Below are 21,589 nucleotides of genomic sequence, written 5' to 3' on the forward strand. Positions count from 1 at the left end.
ACTGATATGGCTGATGTTGTCGTGGCTACGCTTTCAGGATACCCTAAGTTTGATGCTTTCAAACTTAAGGGTACTATTCAGGGGCAGCGTGTTGTGTGTCTAGTTGATACTGGTGCTACACACAACTTCAACAGTGAAGAGTTGATTGACAGGTATGGTATTACCCCAGAGGAGTTTTTTGGTTTTGGAGTGAAGGTAGTGGATGGAGCTATCTTAGGTTGCACTAAGAGAGTGCCACAGTTGCGGATACAGATGAAGGACTACACCCTGATTGATTACTTCCATGTCTTACGGTTGGAGGACTATGATGTAGTTCTAGGTACACAGTGGCTGCAGGGTGTTGGCAGGTACATTATTGATCATCGTAAGATGCAGCTTGAGTTCATGAAGGGTGGTAAGAAGACCATTTTGAGGGCATGTTCAGATGGAGGTCCTAAGGTGGTTTCTTCTCATAGAATGGAAACTATTTTCAGACACCAGGATATTATTTGGGCTACTCAATGCTTTGTATCATCTAGGAAGTCACCAGTGAAGGATGAGAGGACTTTTCACATTGATATTCAAACTATCTTAGATGAGCATGGAGTGGTGTTTGGAGACATTCCATCTGGTGTACCCCCTGATAGAGGTTTTGAGCATGTCATCCAGCTTGAGGATGCTAAATCAGTTATGACCACACCTTATAGGCATCCCAAGGCTTATAAGGATGAGACTGAGAAGACCATCAAGGAACTTCTGGATATGGGGTTTATTAGACCTAGTTCTAGTCCATTTGCTTCTTCAGTTGTTCTTGTGAAGAAGAAAGATGGCACTGTGAGAATGTGCATTGACTACCATGCATTGAACAAGAAGACCATTAAAAACAGATACCCCATTCCCCGTATTACAGAGTTGTTAGATGAGTTACATAGGGCAATGTACTTCTCGAAGATAGATCTTCGTTCAGGGTACCATCAGATTAAGGTGAGAGAGTCAGACATTCAGAAGACTGCTTTCAGATGCCACTATGGTCATTACGAGTTCTTGGTGATGCCATTCAGCCTCACTAATGCTCCTGCCACTTTTCAGTCTTGTATGAACCATCTGTTCAACAGGCAGCTACGTAAGTTTGTTTTGGTGTTCTTTGATGACATCTTGATTTACAGCAGATCTTGGGAAGAACACTTGTTACATCTTGAGGAGGTCTTGAGTATCATGCAATCACAGTCACTATATGCCAAATTGTCAAAGTGTGATTTTGGGTTATCTGAAATCTTATATTTGGGTGATGTGATTGGTGTAGATGGGGTTGAGGTGCATCAAGAGAAGATACAGGTCATTGTTGATTGACCACCACCCAAGAACATATCTGAGTTACGTGGTTTCCTTGGTCTGTGTGCATACTAGAAGAGATTTGTCAAAGGTTATTCACAGCTTGCAGCACCATTGACAGATCTTACAAGGAAAGGGGCTTTTGGTTGGTCTCCGGAGGCACAGGTGGTATTTGACAGGCTTAAGCAGGTGATGAGCTCTTGTCCTGTTTTAGCATTACCTGTTTTCACTCAGCCCTTTGTAGTGGAATGTGATGCTTCGGGTGAAGGTGTGGGAGCTATATTGATGCAGAATCATCACCCCATTGTTTATGAGAGTAGGAAATTGAAACTCAATGAGAAACTTTATTCTACTTATGACAAGGAAATGCTTGCAATTATGCATGCATTGACTAAATTCAGACAATATCTAGTTGGCTGCAAATTTGTGGTGAGAACTGATCACAATAGTCTGAAATATTTCTTGGAGCAAAAGGATCTCAGTGAAAGGCAGCAAAAATGGGTTTCTAAGATCCAAGCGTATGATTTTGACATAGAATATGTCAAAGGGAAGAATAATGTTGTTGCTGATGCATTATCTAGGAGACCTTCATCTGCTGTCCTATGTTCCTTATGTAAAGTCTCAGCTGATTGGAAACCTCAGTTGTTGGTAGAGTATTCCAAGAATCAGTTTGCATGTGAGGTCATGGATGGGATTATTCAGGATGAGAGATATTCGATTGTTGATGATATCATTTACTATAAAGGAAGGATTTATTTAGTACCTAAATCCACACTTAAAAATCAGATTATGCATGCATTTCATGATTCTCCAACAGCAGGACATCAGGGATATGGAAAAACTTACAGACAAATCAGGGAGAGATTCTCATGGAAGGGTCTTCAGAGTGATATTCTATAGCATGTGCGTGAGTGTCTTACTTGCCAGCAAAATAAAATTGAAAACACATACCCTGCTGGTCTGCTGCAACCACTTCCCATCCCGGATCAAAAGTGGACTGGAATATCTATGGATTTCATTACTGGACTTCCCAAGGTCCAAGGGAAAGATTGCATTTATGTTGTGGTGGACAGATTGACTAAATATGCCCATTTCTTTCCCATAGCATCAGATTACATAGCATCACAGGTTGCTGATTTGTTTTTCAAAGAGATCTTCCGATTACATGCTCTTCCAAAGACCATTGTGAGTGACCGTGACAATAGGTTCATGAGTGCCTTCTGGCAAGAGTTGTTCAAACTCGTTGGTACAGAATTGACTCCCAATACTAGTTACCACCCTCAGACGGATGGCCAGACAGAGATTGTCAACAAATGGATAGAGGGGTATCTACGTAACTATGTTTCCGGACAGCAGCGTGCATGGGTTCGTTGTTTGTATTTGGGGGAGTTCTGCTATAATACTACATACCACATGTCCATTGAGATGACTCCATTTCATGCACTGTATGGTTATGATGCCATGACATTCACTGACTTAGCTTTGGCTGATAATAGAGTGCCTTTGGCTCTGGATTGGTTACAGGAGAATCAGGATATATTAAAATCTCTCAAGAACAATATTCAGCAAGCTCAGAATCAGCAGAAGATGTATGTTGACAGGCATCGGGTTCAGAGATCTTTTGAGATTGGGGATACGGTCTTTTTACGTCTTCAACCTTATAGGCAAAGCTCCGTTAAGGTTAAGGGAGCTGAGAAGCTGAAGCCCAAGTTTTATGGGCCTTCTAGAGTGCTGAGGAGAATGGGTGAGGTAGCATATGAGATAGAGCTTCCTCCTGAGAGTAAGATTCACAATGTCTTTCATCTATCATGCCTCAAAAAGGCAATTGGTCAGGGTATTGTAGCATCTCCAGTACTGCCACCATTGGATGATGAAAGCAAATTGGTTATGATTCCTGTTGAGATTCTGGAACAGCGAGAGAAGCATTTGAGGAGCAGGGTGATCAAGGAATATTTGGTTAGTTGGAAAGATTTACCCATTGAGGATGCTATGTGGGAAGGAGAAGAGATTCTTAAGCATCCAGCCCTGTCTTTGCTTGTGGGCAAGCAAATCCATGGAGGGGAGACTGTCATGTCCCCATCTTTTTGATGCAATTCCCACATTGCTTTTGTTGAATAAAGACACTTAAAAATTTATGTGTCAAAAGTTAATAAGGGAAAAAGTAACTTTTATAAAGTTACTTTATAAGCCTAAGTTTCTTTTTTTAATAAAGGTTTATGTTTTAATAAAGTGGCCCCTTTAATGTCAGTGCCACCACTTTGCTCAAATCACTTAAATCACATGGCATGGTGGGACCCTTGTCTTACTTTAAAAGCCTTTAAGCCTTTCAACTACGTACACCCAAAAGATGCCAAGGAAGATGCTTTTTTAGTTGGATATTCCATTTACGGTTACACCACTCCTTGGAAAAGGTTATTAGACTTTTTGGAGGAGGAAATTGGCAATATGTTATTATTTTATTTTCTGATTTTCTCAGCTCTGCATTAGCAGCAGAAATTGCAGGTGTTTGGAGGACGTAAACCCTCAGATCTGCATTGGTAGTGGAGGTGTACCCACTAATTTGCCCACGTGGGACAAGGATGTGCCTTGTCTAGACCCAATGGAGGTCAATTTAGCAACAAACCCAGCCCAGCAATCACCATTAGGTATGATATATGTGGGTTTCATAATTGCAGTCGTACCATTCCAGGCAGTGTCGTACCATTCTAGAAGGTTGCGCATCAATTTAAAATTAAATGGAGGGTTCTAACTCCATTTCTTGTGCTTGATCTCATTGTTGGGATTAGAAAGGGTAGTGTGGAAGAAATCACAGTCAACTGACTAGATTTGTGATCAGGGTGAGCAAAATAGTGGGAAAAGAAGGTCAAAATTGTATAATTTTGGCTAGCAAAGGTTGGATTTCCAGCTGGTAATTAGGTTCTTGCCCAATTTGTTATTGGTAATTCATCTTATGGCAGAATAAGTAGATTGGATCCACTGATCTGCTCCTTCACCATCCCTCTCAGCTTGTATCCATTTTTTGGATAGCAAACCAGCCTCAAACCCTAGCACTGGATCTTTGGTATGTTTTTTGCTTGTACATGTGAATGTTATTTCACTTCTAGATGATTGTAATCTGCTGTCATATAAAAAATCAGAAGCTGATCTCTTGATTACATTTCATTTTTATGTTGTTTCTTGTCATATGTTGCAAACCCCATCACCAAAAAACAACACAAAAGAAACAAACTCTTCTGCATCTTCTGTCTAGTCTCTAAGAACACCAAAAGGCTCCAAAATATAGTTTATTAAATTAAAATTTAAACAAGGCAACAAAAGACCTATTTAGGGATCTTTCATCTTATTAGAATATTTAATTATATTTTAGTCACCTAAATTTAGTTCCTTGTTTAATGGTCATTTAGCTTTTTAGTTAATTAGCTTTAAGCTTTATTTAGCATTGAGCTTTTTCTTTTTAATTAATTAGCTTTTAAGCTTAATTTAGCTTTTAGCTCTTTAATCTTTTACTTTAACGTTATGTTCTAATTATAGAACATCGTCTTGTAACCTCTATATATACGTGTGTATATCGTTCAATGTAATCATCCGATTATTGAATGATTCATTCAATTTATTTTTCATGGTATCAAAGCATGGAAATTAAAAATTTTGAAAATTTTTATTATTAAAATTTTTCAAAGTTTTTTTTTTGAAGAGATTTTTTTAAAAAACAGATTTTTTTCTCTTCCTAGGCAGTTTTTCTTTTTGCAGGTTGAAAATTTTCCTAGGGTTTCTGCAATTTTCGACTAGGGTTTTGACCCTTTTGTTCAAGTCAAAATTTTGTTTTGCTTGCAGATTCTTGGTGGGTTTTTCGAGACCTCAACTGGGTCGTCATCAAATTTTTCGGTTGCATCGTTTTCCGTGCCTCGATTTTTGAGCCGTCGAATTTGTATTCTGTTTTCATATTCTTGGTGAGTTTTTCGAGAGCTTTTCTGGGTTGTTCTCAGATTTTTTTGGATGCCTCGTTTTCCATGCCTCGAATTTTGTGCCAGCAAATTTGCCTTGAAATTTAAAAACAGTTCACAATTTTTGTGATGGCATCTTTGACTAACATCATGTTGGAACACAGACAAAAGTTCAACAACTGTCACAACACCTGGAAACAGTGCATATTCACGATATCTGAATATCGTTGCCTTGATCAGATTGATTTAGGCCAGACCTCGTCTTACAGGTCCCAGGGTTTTCACGATTTTTTCTTGAAAAATTGTCTGTCGATTTTCTGATTTTTTCCACATAAAATCATGGGAGGGTTTTCACAATTTTTTCCTCAAAAATTGTTCGTAGGGTTTATAATTTTGCCTTAAAAATTATCTCATCTGTAATCCACGATATTCGCGTAAGATTTTAGTTATCTGGGTTTTACCGTTTTTTTTCTACAAAAACAATGATTTGTAACCTCAGATTTCTTGGTTTTTCGATTTTCTCCTCAAAATCGTAAATTCTCTTTTCGAGGGTTCCTATTTCAGGGTTTGACGGTTTTTTCCTCAAAATCGTGCTTTGTTGCAGTTAGTTTGGGTCGCACCTGCCAGGGCAAACATCTGCAACCGTGGTATCTTGCAGTCAGTTGTGGAGTTGATACTCTTCTGCAAAAGGGTTTGCCGATTTTCCTCAAAATCATGGTTTCAGTTTTCAGTTTGGTTACCCAACGTTAGGTTGGATGGATTCTGGTATTCTTGGTCATTAACACTTTTCAGATCCAGGGAGGGTCTCCACTGCAGCAGAGTGTTCTTTTTATTTGTGATCAAAAGACCTGCAGTGTCTCCAGTAGGGTAGTTAGTAGATAGAATGACCATTAAGGGAGGGTATAAGAATATTTAATTATATTTTAGTCACCTATATTTAGTTCCTTGTTTAATGGTCATTTAGCTTTTTCGTTAATTAGCTTTTAAGCTTTATTTAGCATTGAGCTTTTTCTTTTTAATTAATTAGCTTTTAAGCTTAATTTAGCTTTTAGCTCTTTAATCTTTTACTTTAACGTTATGTTCTAATTATAGAACATCGCCTTGTAACCTCTATATATACGTGTGTATATCGTTCAATGTAATCATCCGATTATTGAATCATTCATTCAATTTATTTTTCACATCTTCCCAGACCGAAAATCGCCAAACATCATAAAATCGCGAAATAGGGAAGAGCGTCACTTTTATAAATCACTTATAAGTTTGCATTTTATGCCTCTACCCCGAAAATCGCCAAGCAAGAGAAAATCGCGAAGTTTGCAAAACGTGGTTTCGCCCCGAAATTGGGCAGGAAAGGAGAATCGCAAACTCTGCATTTTATCATTTTAGCCCAAAAATGCAAGTCATAAGGCAAGGCGCCACTTTCTAAGTGTGTGTTTTATGGTCTTAGCCCGAAAATCAGCAGACACATGAAAGTCGCCAAGGCAAAGGAAGGCGTTTTAGCATTTGCATTTTATTCTCCCAACCCGAAAATGCAGTAAAATGTATGAAAGGTGTTAAAAAGTTTGCAACCTGCCTTTCTCAGCCGAAAGTAGGGCATCGTGATTTTTTCCTAATAGGGCGTTGTTGACTTTGAACTTGGCAAGAGCCTCCCTCCAACCGAAATTCGCGTGATAGGGTTTTATATCAGCACTTTCAAAAGGCCTCTCCAGGACGAAAACGTGAGTTAGGGAAAAGTAGAAAGGTGTTACACTTTGCAAAATCGCCCAAGTCTCTGAGATTTCAAGAATCACACTTTGCAAAAGGTCATTTTTGGTCGAAGATGGTATCGCGTTGGGCAGTCTGCCAAATAAGATTCGGTTCTCTCCAAATCATTAATTTTTGCAAAATTGGTCATGATTTTTGAAAGTAGCAAGCGTAGCATGCAATAACAAAACCGGCTAGGAAAATTGACCATTGAAATAAAATTTAGAAACAGAAAAATTTTGAATATTTTAAAAACTGAACTTAGGCAAAACTCTTTTCCAAGTACGAAAAATTGGCAATCATTAAATCATCTGAGCCCTGAGTCGCAAGATTGAACATTTGCCCGTGCTGTCATAATTGATCGGAAGCGGCATCTTTTGGAACCCGCTCCAAACAGCAAATTTAAACAAAACCAGCTTAATTTCTTGTTTCAAGTAGCATTTCATTTCCAATTGATCAAGCTCTTTTTATTGAAGCGTCATGCTTTTTCAAATTCGATGTTCCCATTGATCATTGGTTTTATGCACTAACGTCGTCCTCTGTTTTGGCTAACCCGTTTTGTTCCTTTATCTCGTCTCGTAATCTATATCCGGTTGTGCAAGATAGATGCCTAGATCGACGGTTGAATCCTCAAAGACTCTTGGTGCAACCGGAACATCTCGAGTTTCCAAGTCTGACATTTCCCACAGAGGCAAGAAAATGAAGTACCAATACCAAAGGGGAGGAGTTAGGGAGTTGAAGGTCAGAAGCGTATGGGAGAACATAGGTGACACGGATTTGGTCCACAATTCAAGATTTCAGAGACGGGGTATACTCTCCAAACACCTATGCCAAGCCCAGGCGGATGATGGAGAGTGGTATTGCTCAGGCAGCAGGTTTCCCTCCAGCTATGCAAAATTATGAACTAGTGGTTGAGGCTGCCAGACATTATCAGCCAAAACCAGATAAGTGGTCCTAGAGGAGATGGTGCTAGCTGATTTCACACCCAAGGCCACTGAGGCATTTGATATCCCATTTCCCGATAATCCTACTGCTACAACTATTGATGAGGCGCAGGTTGCTTATGACATGAATCCTGCAAAATGCAAGACGATAAACAAAGACTGGTATAAAGAAAGAAGACCCCCAAGCATTAGGATCAGTTAAAAGACCCCCAAAAGTGATTTTTAGAATGAGTATGGTCATATGGTCACCTTACTCAGCCAGGTTATGGGACTCCATCAATCTAATTTTTTTGAGGAATGGATGTTCTACTTTACCGAGCATTTCTTTGCTGGGAAGTCCAAGTTCGACTAGGCTCAGATCATCAGGGACAATATCCATACACAGTTGGTCGAGCTTGAAGAAAAGATGTACTTTACCATGACTTCCTACTTGATTTACATGTTTGCCCGACACCAACCACTGACAGAGTTAATCAAGACAGGTGAAATCGGGAACAGGCCGAATCAGGTAAAGGTGTATGAATGCTACCCTCAGCTGCATTATTATGACATAGCTCAAAGAGAAAAGAATAACATTGCTTACGCAATTGGTCAATATGAGCATGTCAATGATGCCTTTACAATGCGCCTAGTCAGGTTGATGCAAGGAGAATTGCACATAAGGCTTTTAGAGAAGGCTACCATTTTGATACAGAAATATGGTGCATGGTTTATCCAATTCCCTAGGTTCACTTACATCAAGATAGCAGGCTTCGAGGGAGCACCATTCCGACTTCCACGCTATCGAACAGACAAAATAGTCCTCATGGAAGTTGCAAGGCAGACGCACCCAGCAAGCCACCTACTCAGAGATAAGAAGCAGCCCGGATTCACCTTCCCCATGATCTTGGGTGCCCTCAATGTGCATTTCCAAAATTCGGTGCAAACTAAGGAGTCGTTTGCTGAATTAGCGTCCTATGGCCTACAAGAACATTTCCGTAGGAAGTGCTTCAATCACGATAAATTGGCAAAGAGAGCCTATGGTAGGTGCTACAGGGAAAAAGCATCAATTGAGGATTATTGGAGCAACTGTCTCGATGACTTTGAGGTCTGACGGCGGGAGTATTATACGCTAAGTGTCCAGCAAATGCGGCTTTATGAGTATCGTCGGGTTCAGATCAGGTGACGGATTATGGTAATTGCTTGCAAGTCCGAGAATTTGAGGCAGTTAAATACCTCTTCCCAGGCATTGATTGGACTCAAGATCCAATCACTGATTTTGAGGCGGTCATGGAAGCTCCAAGGAGGTATACCGATCACTGGTTATCCCAACAAATTGAGAAATTGACCCATGAAGGGATTCAATTCACATATAATCTGATGGGCAGTCTGGATTCCCAGTCTTCAAAGGATGAAGGAACCTCAAGTGCACCAAAGGAAGAGGTTGAGAAACCTGGAAAGAAGAGGAAGAAAGCCAGAGCCAATAGAGGGACTCGGACATCAAAAAGAACAAGAAGAGAAATGATCCCTATCAGGAGGCCGTAAGTTAGTTCATCATCCAAAGACCCCAGTTCGAAGGATGATGTGGTTGAACTTACTACATACCTGCTTCGCCTTCACAGAGTGATGTTGATGCATTCGAGGCAAATAATCCTTAGGTACAAGATGAACAAGATGCAGAGGTACGGGTCGTTGGCTCTGATGAACCTAGAAATCAAGTTAAGGTGGGAGAAATTGCACCTAATCAAGAGACCGGTAAGCATGAGCTCACAGGGAAGTCAGCATGAATTGCGATTGAATAGCGGCGGCAAAGATGACACCACCGTTGAGAGAAAACAAAAAGAGGATGAGGCCCAGGAGCCCGACAAAACTAAGGAGCAACCATCACAAGAGGATACCCGGCAGTTGTTCAGCGAGGTAGGGGAGAACTCAGCCATGAGTAAGGGATTGGATACTGTATCCATTCCTTCTATGACCGATCAATTGCAAGTAGGCAGTGAGCCAACTAAAGCCTCCAAGGGACAGAGTGGGAATTTGGCAATTACATCTGGACAGACCATACCTCAGGACTGGCTAGTTGCTCGTGCACAGCGGAAAGCAGCCGTCAAGCCACCTATTGACCTGGAGGATATCTTCTCTCACATAGGAAAGATAAAATCCAAAGGTAAGAAAAAGCCCAAGACCTACTCCAGGATCACTAACAATGAGCAAAGGAACCGCACCATTCATATCGCTACCCCACCTGCAGATAAGCCAGCGGATCACATTGCATTGGCCGATTATAGTATTGCAACCATCCCAATAAGGCGAGCCACCAAAGAGAAAGAAAGGGAAGAGTTCAAGGATTCCATGCAGAATATGCTCAGACAGCTCGACGAAATGACAACTAAGAGAGACATGTATTGAGCTCGTGTTGAGCAAGCTGAGGGGTACATTGATCACCTGTTGAGGCCGCTGCAACATGCCACTAAGTCCCATGATCCCCCATTGGCATTAACACAAAGGACCACAGCTGAATTTGACGGAGTGCGTGATACGGCCGAGACCGTTAGGGAATGGATTCAAGGCATTAAGGAAAAGGGAGAGCAAATCTTCAAAGATCTGCGAGAAATGGCTCTCCATAGGGAATCCACTCTTATCAAAATGTGTAAGCTGAGGAAAGAATGTTATAACGCTCATGAGGCGATTGCCAAGGCACTGCCCCTCATAAGGGCTCTAGTTTGGACCTGCTCTTAAATCCCCACACTTGATATTATCCTAGATCCTTATAATGTCAATACCTTCAAGGAATGGTATTGGATTCTCAGCATGAAGAACGACATGAAGGATAATATCAGCAAAATGCAAAATAAGTGCGATGACGCTTTGTCAAATGTGAAGGATCTTGGTGAAAAGATCCTCAGATCAATGGTTCCTGGTTGGAAAAGTAGTATGATAGACAATGAGGGGCAACCACATTGGGAGGACAGGCTGAAAACCAAGGTCACCTACTCCATGGAGGACCTGGATTTTGCTAGTGGGCTACAGGCAAATATATCATGCTTTGAGAATCATAGATCATACTCGAGAGAAGAGCTGGAGAATGTAGATAGCCTCCTAGAGGGTATATTTATTATAAAATGTTTAATCCTCCTATGCCTCCAACAACCGAACTGTTCAAGTTGTGCCAAAGATTATAGGACTACGTTCGGGTAGAGCGTGCAGCCGATCGAGATATCTGGGGATAGTACTTGCGTGACGAGGTCGAATTTATTGAAAAGGAGTCCACAACAGGAAAGGAAAAAGTGCTTTCCTAAAATATAAGTTTCTTTTTAAATCTTAAAAAGCACTTTTTCAAACATAAAGTTCATTCCTAACTACCAAAACTGTTGTAAATCTTGAGCTCCGTGCATGTGCAGTTTTTGTAGCAGCTTTTTGGGTAATTATTGATTACCTTTTTGGAGTTATTGTTCCCCCTTTTGTTGTTGTTGATATTTTGCCTCCCATTTATGGGTATGGGCAGTTTTGATAGAGGATGAATCTGGCCCCCTTATTTAAGTTTAATCTTGGCCATTCATCCATTTTTGGGAACTCTATATAAAGGAGTTAGTTTCTCCTTTATTTGAAGGCAGAAAAAAAATATTGTTGCAAAAGCTCTGGTGAAATATATACAAAATTTAATGGATGTTAAAGTTGTGTCTGTTTTACTGTGAGTGCATGGTCCTCTTCTCCATTTACTTTATATTTCTGCAACTATATTTACTTTCAGACAGTTATTTATCCATGAATTTGATGGAAAATCTTAGTTCATACCTTTAGGAAATAGTTGATTATTGTTTCCTCTGCATGGTTAGTCTGAGCCCCTTTTGTACTAAGTTCGGTTATTGGATTTGGATGAATGGGTGTAAGAGTCCTTCATTTGTATTTAGTAGCTTAAAAATTTAAAATCCTTAGATGTTTGCACTGGTTTTTACCTAGTTGTGCTAATTAGCTGGCAAAGTAATTTCTAGTTATTTTAAGACTTCCGTCTATGTGTTGAAATATGATGTCTTAGTTAAATTAGTTAACTGTTTTTATTCACTCTTTACCCTTACCCTTTCTTTTTCTTTTTTTATCAAAAAGAAGCTCGCAAGTCAAGCTGAAATAGCGTCAATTAGAAGCAAATCAGATGAGATAGGACTGTAAGATTTTAGGGAACCTATACGAAACCAATTTCGTCTAACCGTAAGTCCCCTTTGTATTTCCAGCAAAACACATCAACTACTAAGCTATCCTACAGTCAAGACCTGACAACCGAAACATTGAGGTCATCCCCATTGATCAAATTCATACAACATTAGGGATTTCCTTATCTCAAGAGGGGATAGGATTCTTAGCATTTATATTCTGCATTGGCCGGATGAAGTCGTAGTTCCGCACTTTAGACACGTCAACAGATACAGGGATACACATGCCCAGGGAGGGGCAGAGGTGTGCATGACTCAAAGAATAAAACACAATGGATGCACTAAACCAAGAACGGATACATCAACAGTTGGATTTTATAAATAATAAGAGTAATATAAGCTATAGTAGCATGCAACCATGGAAAATAATCAGCACAGTAACATTCTTGATTGATGTTACTCAAGATTAGCCTAATGTTTTTCCTAATTATTAGACAATAGACAAGTGTATGGTATATATGCAAGCAAATAAACTGAGACACAAATCAAAGAAGCAAGCAGATTACATATACAGATGTTCACTTGTACACGTGTGGCCATATATTTAAATTTTAGATGGATAAATAAGTGTGTATGTCTTTTCTATAGACATTGTTTCCATAAATTAGTGCATGCAATCGAACATAGTTGCCACAAAACTGTAATTTAGATTCCAGCTGAATTGTCATATTCATGACTATATTTAATTCTATGAATTATACAATGTCATAGATAACACATGCAAGATGGCAGTTTAAGGGGTATATGAGCTTGCACAGACTAATGGACAACTAAATGTTTTAATATATATAACAGTTATGCACATGTATAAAAAAGTTAGTATATACGATGATATATGAAATTATACACTAGGCTCTATAATTCAATTTACATATTTTCAACAAGTACATAAATGTGGGGAGAATTCCATTTCTAGCAGACTTTAGACTAAAATGTCTAAAATCAAACCCATATAAAATGGATATATAAGAAGTTATAATCTTCTTTAAATGCAAAATCAACACCAAAATGCACAAGTGTATTAATGCTCTAAAGATATATTTTATGAGTTATTGCTATAGCCTCAGAATTCAGAATGACAAAGTTCATGGTGCCATCCATCGGTACTAGATGATGTGGCCAAGTTGCTAAAGAGATCAAAATCAAAAGGGGGATAAGAAAGGAAATTAAAAGTTATATCTAGAAAAGACAAAATAGAAGGGATCTAATCAAAGTTGCATGGATACGGATACGGATACAAATACGGATACGGTATCGGATACGGATACGGCCATTTTTTAAGACCCCCAATATGGATACGGTTGGATATGTCATTCATAAAAAACACATACACATATATTTAACACAATTTTCTAAGTAATTCGAGGAAATTTTCTTTATTTCAAAAGCAATATAGACACATAATTGCTACATAAATAATTATAAGTTGATTTAACATTTTACAATATGCAAAAAATACTAATAGTAAAGTTGCATTGGAAGATAACCCAAATAATGGATCGCTAAAATAGAAAAACATTTCATTTGTCTTTCTCATTTGGTGTAGGTTTTGTTTAAAAATGCATGAATGAAGTTTTTTAAAATTAAATTTAGGAAGAGTTACGTCAAATTTAAAAAAATCAAATCACATAGTATCTATCATGGTTGCAAATCAAGGTTTTTTGGGCACACGTGGGGGTACAGTATTTGACGTGTATCCAGGCTGTATCCGATACGTATCCATTTCAGATACGGGGATACGCGTGCCCAGGGTGGGACAAAGGAGTTTCTGGCTACTCTGGATCTAATAGTCCATGATGGTGGTGCCTTCCTGGAGAAAGGATTGCAAATCAAAAAAATTCTAAGATACATGAGAAAGGGGAATGAAACACTTCTCCCCTGAGAACCCAAGAAGCAAGAGACATCTAAGCATCATAAGAATCTACCAATGTTGCATGTTACGCACAAGTTATGTGTAATTCTTCCTACAATAGAGGCATTACTATATATAATACTGAGGGCAGTAATAGTGATATTGAGGTGACATAAACAATTTCGATCATGTAGAACACAGTGAAACAGGTTGCAGTTGACTGAAATATCATTCTTCTTATGAAGTCTTTGAGCTTATACTTTTTCAGAAGTTTCTATAAACTTGGGTGTCCATTACATTTCTGTTTGGACAAAAATCATATTCTTTCTGCTGCAATCAATCAATTGACAAGATGAATTTTATAAGAAAAATCTGCAGCCTTACTCCTTATGTTTATCTGGAACATAATAATATTTTAGTTTCTTTTATTATTTATATTTCCAGCATCTGCATCCTGTCTTTCATGAATGAAAGAAAATACCTCTTACGGTGACCCCAAGCTGGCAACTGCCATGGTAGGGGGAATAGGATCTTATGAAGACAATTATTGTAGGAATGTAAAGCCTTCACAAGGAAGTCCCCTATAGCTGATGGCAGTCAGAGAAAATTATTGGCACATATCTGCTTCCTGCACCTTTAGCACCTTAAAGATGGATGGTAGGCCTAGGATGCATATTGTGTGCTGGTTGACTTAATGCCAATTATAGGTATGCATGTCATGGCAACAAATACCAGTGTTGCACATACTTTGTATTTTGTACTTAGGCTTTATCTGGTACTCCATGCATAAACAAAGGCAAATGTGTATGGGTGATATAAGGTGGTCTGCAGGGTCGTGGTAAATTCCTGGTAGAGGAGGCTATTACGGTGACCCTAAGCTGGCAACTGCCATGATAAGGGGGATGGGATCTTATGAAGACAATTATTGTAGGAATGTAAAGCCTTCACAAGGAAGTCCCCTATAGCTGATGGCAGTCATAGAAAATTATTGGCACATATCTGCTTCCTGCACCTTTAGCACCTTAAAGATGGATGGTAAGCCTAGGATGCATATTGTGTTCTGGTTGACTTAATGCCAATTATAGGTATCCATGTCATGGCAACAAATACCAGTGTTGCACATACTTTGTATTTTGTACTTAGGCTTTATCTGGTACTCCATGCATAAACAAAGGCAAATGCGTATGGGTGATATAAGGTGGTCTGCAGGGTCGTGGTAAATTCCTGGTAGAGGAGGCTATTAGACTATATGATAAGATCATGAAAGTTATGGTTAGTTGGTGGTTATGAGTTGGTTGGAACTTTGTAGTTATAACTTAGTTGACAGTTTCAAAAACAGTAAATGAAGACACTGTAATGAAGACTAGACTATTAATTAATAAAGCATCCTTCCCTCTTCTTATTATCTATTCTCTCGTGCTCTATTAGATTCTTCCCTTAATGATCAAGAATCTAATCTTTCAGACATGGACAAAGCATATTGGGGTAAATTAATAGTTTTATTATATTTGACAGCTCATCAACACTGGAAAGATAAAGTTGCACATCTTGAACCAACAGCTGATATCTTCACAAAACCACGTGGACCAGATAGGTTGTCCAATTTAGAGAGAAGATTTATATTCCACCATGAATAACAATCAAGGGAAGGTATAAAAATATAGTAATAGTCATAATAAGTAAGGGCTAGTTGGTTGTTATGTGTTCATAGTTATAAAATATAAACTTATAAGTTAGTTGACAGTTTCAAAATCAGTTAACAAAGAAACATTAGATGTAATGCAGACTAGAACATTAAAGAATGAAGCATTGCTCCCTCTTCTCTTTCTTTATTCTCTAATGTTGCATTTTATTCTTTTTTAATGATCAAGAATCCAGTTTTCCATAAATGCAAAATGTGCATTAAGGTACATTGCTTGTGAATGAGGGTAGCTTAGCAGGTAAAGCAGCTGATGAGCTTCATTTTTTTCTAGGTCAGCATAAAGAAATTGATTGTCATTGTGTATAATAATTTTATTTGTAACGAGTTTTTTACTGTTAAGTGGTTTTTTGTATTAAAGACCACCATTTTAATAGTGGTATTAAAGCTTAGTTCCTCAATTTTTTCTTTCCCAAAGCCAAATGGCATTATATTTTGAGAGGTAGCACTTGAATCTCCACAAATCTGTTTCAAGGAAATCTTAACAAAGGGATGAGACTTTTGAGACAGGACTTCCATGGCATGCAGCAGCACATGGCTACTCGATCTGGAGACGAGCACAAAGAAATGGAGGCAACCAAAGCTAAGTTGAGGAGGCCAGTACCTTACAAACAAAAATGGCGAATAAGAAATACCTGTAGGTGCAGCCAATAGAATTTACAGAATTCAAATGATAAAGGGACTGGAAGTGAGCAGATGGAATGGACTATGGAGAACTGATTAAGTAGAATGGGTAGAATTTGCACAGATCTGAAATATTATGCACAAACTTCTTGGCACTGCATGAGAAAAAGCTAGTGGCCCAATGAGTACAGCAAAGGTGTAGAAAGATGCCAGGATAAGGTTGTTCACACACAAGAAATTCCTTCCTTTGTTGCACCTCTCAAATCTGAAACAGCATCTGCCAAAGGATTCCTAGATCAAGAAACAAGATTTAAGAATCAGAATTCTGCAGGAAGATGCATAGTTCCTTTGCTTGTTAAGGTTAGGTCTAATAGAAATAAAGAAATCTTATACGAGGACATACATATTGTATTACATGGGGTAGAATTTGCACAGATCTGAAAAACTATGCACAAACTTCTTGGCAATGCATGAGAAAAAGCTAGTGGCCCAATGAGTACAGCAAAGGTGTTGAAAGATGCCAGGATAATGTTGTTCATACACAAGAAATTCCTTCCTTTGTTGCACCTCTCAAATCTGAAACAGCATCTGCCAAAGGATTCCTATCTCAAGAAACAAGATTTAAGAATCAGAATTCTGCAGGAAGATGCATAGTTCCTTTGCTTGTTAAGGTTAGGTCTAATAGAAATAAAGAAATCTTATACAAGGACATACATATTGTATTACATGGCAGTCTGATAGATATGTCTGGAGCAAGGTATTTATGATCAAAGGTTTGGAACGGTGTCCCTGTGATCAATTTGGTACAAACTGCAATTTAAACAAGTTTATTCATTACTAATGACCTCTTAAGAAATTTATGCGGTAATTCTTAAGGACTCTTGCAAGTAAATATTGAGGCTGGTAGAGAGGAAGTAACTGTGAGATTACTATTTTCTAGAATTGAGATGATTTTGCCAGAGCATCTTTTCTTGTGGCTAATGTTGCTGTAATAAATGGGACTGCTGTTCTTAAATCTCTCCCTGGGCCTTTGGATCCCAAAAATGAGGTCTTTGTTGATGCAGATGTATTTGGGGCATCACAAGTTCTTTCCTCCAAGATAGAGAATGACATTTAGAGCTTAAGTTAATATTATGAGGGTAAGTTGCCCGTGACATCCAGTCTTACAGAAAGTATAGAAGGTTGCAATAATGATATTTAACTTGCCAATGATTCAATTTTTTATGTACCCATTTGACGTCCTTTTGTCAGCCCAATGCTGCAGATTAATTAATGTGGTTGAATTAGAATCCATACTATCAGCCAACACAAACCATTCATCTCCAGGCTTATGCAAAGCATATGATTGAAAGTTAGACATTATACATGTTGCAGACACTGGTGTGTAACTTTTGTTGAAGGCAAGTAAAAATGGATATGTTGCAATGGGTGATGGATGGACTCACTATATTGAAGCATCTAGTGATTTTCATATCACATTGAACAATGATCTGAGTTCTACTTTCAGGAATGTTCAACATGTTCCTAACATGAACAAAAATATCCTATCTATTAGTGAAATAACAAACTTAAACTTTCAGTAAATTTCATACCAGCAGATGGATATTCACAAATCTTCACAATAACAAGGTTATTATAGTTGGCATTGGCAATAAGGATACAAACTTGTTTATCCCAAATCAGCAAACTCACATGCACTAGCAAACTCAATTACCAGTCTTTGTTTGTACTTATTAAGACTAACATGGTTCATGGCTTACCATTTATTGTGAATATAAAGATGACAGGGTATATGTACTGGTAAAGCGTGACCTAACAATGGAATCCTAGTCGCTTTGTCTGGTGCAATGGAGACTCCCTCTGTGTTTCAAACAAAGTACTTTGTGCTGCTAGTCAATTATTATTCCAAGAAACCATGGATTTATTTCTTATAATAAAAGTCAGAATGCTTTTTTGAGGTTGTAGTATTCAAAACTTTCAAGAAAAAACAAACTGCTAACAAATCAAGACTATTAATTATAATAATGAAGGTGATTTTGTCTCAAAATAGTTTCAATAATTCTAGAAGAATGGAGGCATGCATAGATAATATACTACTACATACAATCTGCAACAAAATGAGTCATTGAAGGGAGAGATAGGACGACTTATATATATATATATATGTGCAATGCTTAAATGTGTCCTATCAGTACCAAGCAGAAGCAGTGAATACAACAGTGTAGATTCTTAAGCAGAGCCTATCTAAAGCATCACAAGATATTATTCTTGAGGAAGCACAGTTAGGAAGGAGACCATTGATTTAGCAACTTTCATGCTTTTGGTTGTGTTGCTGTTGCATTAGTTCCTACAGAAAAGAGACTCAAATTAGAAAACGCATAACATATATGTTTGTTGGCTACAATGAACATTTAAAAGAATACAGATCACTACATGTCTCTACAAACAAATTGTCATTAGTAGAGATGCAGTAGATGAGAAGATAACTTTCTTCTTGGATAATGGTAAATCTACTAATAGTCCCATATGGCTAGTGAAAACTGTTGTGAAATATAAATACAGATATGTAATTTAAAATTATATGACACAGATGTGAATTGAACTCATTTTTTTAATCTATAAATGAAGGAAAAGCTACTTATGACCTCTGCAAATTCAGTTTTATGCATGCTCAGACAGCCTTGGTCCCCTTTTTTCCAAAATATAACTTAATCATGGGTCCATGCTGACTTGACTCCAACTATCTATTATCCATAGACTCTAGTGCAAAATATTTAAATTGGAATGTTAGGGTGTTGTATAAAAGGACAAAGCCCAAGGTCATTTTGAGATATCTCAAAGTATCATTATTTGCTCATAGAGAGCATTAAATCAACATCGAAAATTAAAAAGGGCAGATAAACAAGCATATTGCATTGTGCTAGATTTGTCTTCAAGCTTGTTCAAACACCATCATATCAACCTAAGAGGGTCTGACTGTCATCAAGATAAAACGCGGATTCCCACTTTTGATGGCAAGCTCTATTAATGCTTTTATGTGCCAACCCGTCTAGTTACACGCAAAACAAAATTCTAAAGACTAGAGAAGTCAAGGCTGGCATTACAAGTTCAAAGCTGCACGTAAGGTTCAAGGCCGTGATTTTCTAGATGAGGGCTGCACAAGCAATTTTGAACCCTAACAGAGCACAAATCAGTTTCTAATATATCAGATCTCCATTGTCATACATCTAATCTAAGTCAGCAGGTTCGAATTCGAATTCGAAGTTCGACAACTTTGAAATTCGAATGAAGTTCGATGAAGAAAATTCGAATTAAATTTGCCATATGTAATTTTTAAATTTTTTTAATAAATATATGTAATATATCTATAAAATTGCCTAAATAGTTTAACATTGATAAATAGATTTGAAATCGTTACAAAAAGATGACATATTTATAAAATATAAACTATAGGAAACATATGCTAGGGCACGAACAGCGGCAAAAAACGACATGCAAAAATTGCAGGTGAACTTCTCCTGCAGGCTGCGACTATCACGGGTCCGCGACTACTTCTCCAGCGACTTCTCCTGCAGGTTGCGACTCACGACAGACAGAAGATGTGTTTAAAAAATATTAACAGAAGAAGGCAAAAAAAATTTAAAAAAAAAAAAAAGAAAAATTGAATTTCAACGATTTTTATTGCATGTTTTAAAGTTCGGCGAATTTCGAACTTCAAGGATGAAATTCGGCCGAACCTAGTGACTTAGCATCTAATAGCAAAAGCCTAAGCTGGATTGCAAAGGACATGTTTCAACAGAATATCTATTGCCATACAAACTAAGCACCTCTTTGTTGATTTTTTGCATGCTTTGGTATTTATGTAGAGTCAGCTCATTTATCTAGGTTAATTGAATAATTGCTCAATTATCGAATGTATTAGCTTAGATTTCCCGTAAAGGTGTGTTTTATCCTCTTCATTTGATGAACTTAATATTTCCTATATCCCCTAGGGTTTGGCCTTTGAGTTTGATTTTCTGATTTTTGTTTCAGATCTGATCTTTTCTAACTTTTGTTTCAGAGCTGATCTTCTCTGATTTTCTGATTTTCATATCAAATTTGAACCTTCTCGTTGATTTCTATTAGAGTCTTATCTTTTGCTCATATGTCAAAGTCTCATCACCCCCCCCACTTTTCACCGAGGATAGGTCTTAGATTAAACCCTAAAATAACTTTCAATCAAATTGGGGAAGTTACAATCGAGGATACGAACACGACTACTTACTTTAATGGGGAAGATGCTTTTGATCATAATGCTCATGCTAAAGAAATTTGTAAGCAAATATGACTATTACTACACAAATGCTTATTGTTGTCCTCATTTTTGTTTTCAAAAATGAAGGACCATTACATAAAAAATTTGTCAAAAAATAAAAAATTTACTCTACGGCACGCTTCCCAAGGCCAAATTTTGCTTCACCCTTGGACTGGCTTAATCCTCAGTCCATCCTCGAACCACGTTTCGAATTTCATCGCATTCTGGATTCGTTTGCTATGTCTTTCATTCAATTTTGGGTTTTTTCTCCTTGACTGCAGGTGGGAAATTTTCCTTGAGTTGCAATTTTTATTGTTTTCCTTTGTTTCAGTTTTTGTAGGGAAATTTTTGGCTAATTACAAGCACACTTTATTGAAAAAAGAACTTGTAACTTGTCAAGTTCTTTCAAAATTTTGTGATCAAAATAGAAGAGATGGAGATATGATCTGAAAGTTGTATTTTATCTGTTATAGCGTGTTTTAAAGATGCACCACACTTATCAATTTCGGTGTGTGCATCCTCCTCAATGTAAGCATGCTATATAAGTGGATGAGGGGTTACGTAGTGAAGAGATGTGTCTTCCCACGTCTTCCCATGTGGGAAGACACATCGCTTCCCTACGTACCTCTCACCACAGTATATAAACTAGTCACCGTTTACTTACCCGATCGGAAGGAGTGCGACTTGTTTGAGAATCGCTTTACCACCCGATACCATGAACAATGTAACCGTTGGTCAAACGCGATAAGTTAACTTTGGTTTTATTTATCATTTGTTAATGTTAACATATTAGTATATGTAATCAAATTAATATATATATATATATATATCGGAAGCATGAAATAGTACGACCGACGTTACAAAATTAACACTCCCTCTTAACTAGGGAGGACACATTTCATGTTAGAGAAAACATCACAATTCATCCATTGATTGTGAAGAGAGGAGATATCACACCATAGTGATATTCAGAGATATGGTTCAACAATGA

General features: G+C 37.9%; 1 protein-coding gene across 2 annotated transcripts in view; it reads right to left on the reverse strand.

The window, feature by feature from the left end:
* The window catches only part of LOC131075680 (pentatricopeptide repeat-containing protein At1g51965, mitochondrial), a 115,393-nt gene that overhangs the window by 18,229 nt on the left and 75,575 nt on the right, over nucleotides 1-21,589 (reverse strand). For both annotated transcript variants that reach the window (XM_058012535.2, XM_058012534.2), the window contains one exon: nucleotides 18,600-18,651. In XM_058012535.2, coding sequence (XP_057868518.2) covers nucleotides 18,600-18,620 — 21 coding nt within the window. In that variant the 5' untranslated portion in view covers nucleotides 18,621-18,651. The remainder of the gene's footprint in view (nucleotides 1-18,599; nucleotides 18,652-21,589) is intronic.

This window comes from Cryptomeria japonica, chromosome 3 (genome assembly GCF_030272615.1).
Source record: "Cryptomeria japonica chromosome 3, Sugi_1.0, whole genome shotgun sequence".
In the NCBI taxonomy this organism is placed as follows: Eukaryota; Viridiplantae; Streptophyta; class Pinopsida; order Cupressales; family Cupressaceae; genus Cryptomeria; species Cryptomeria japonica.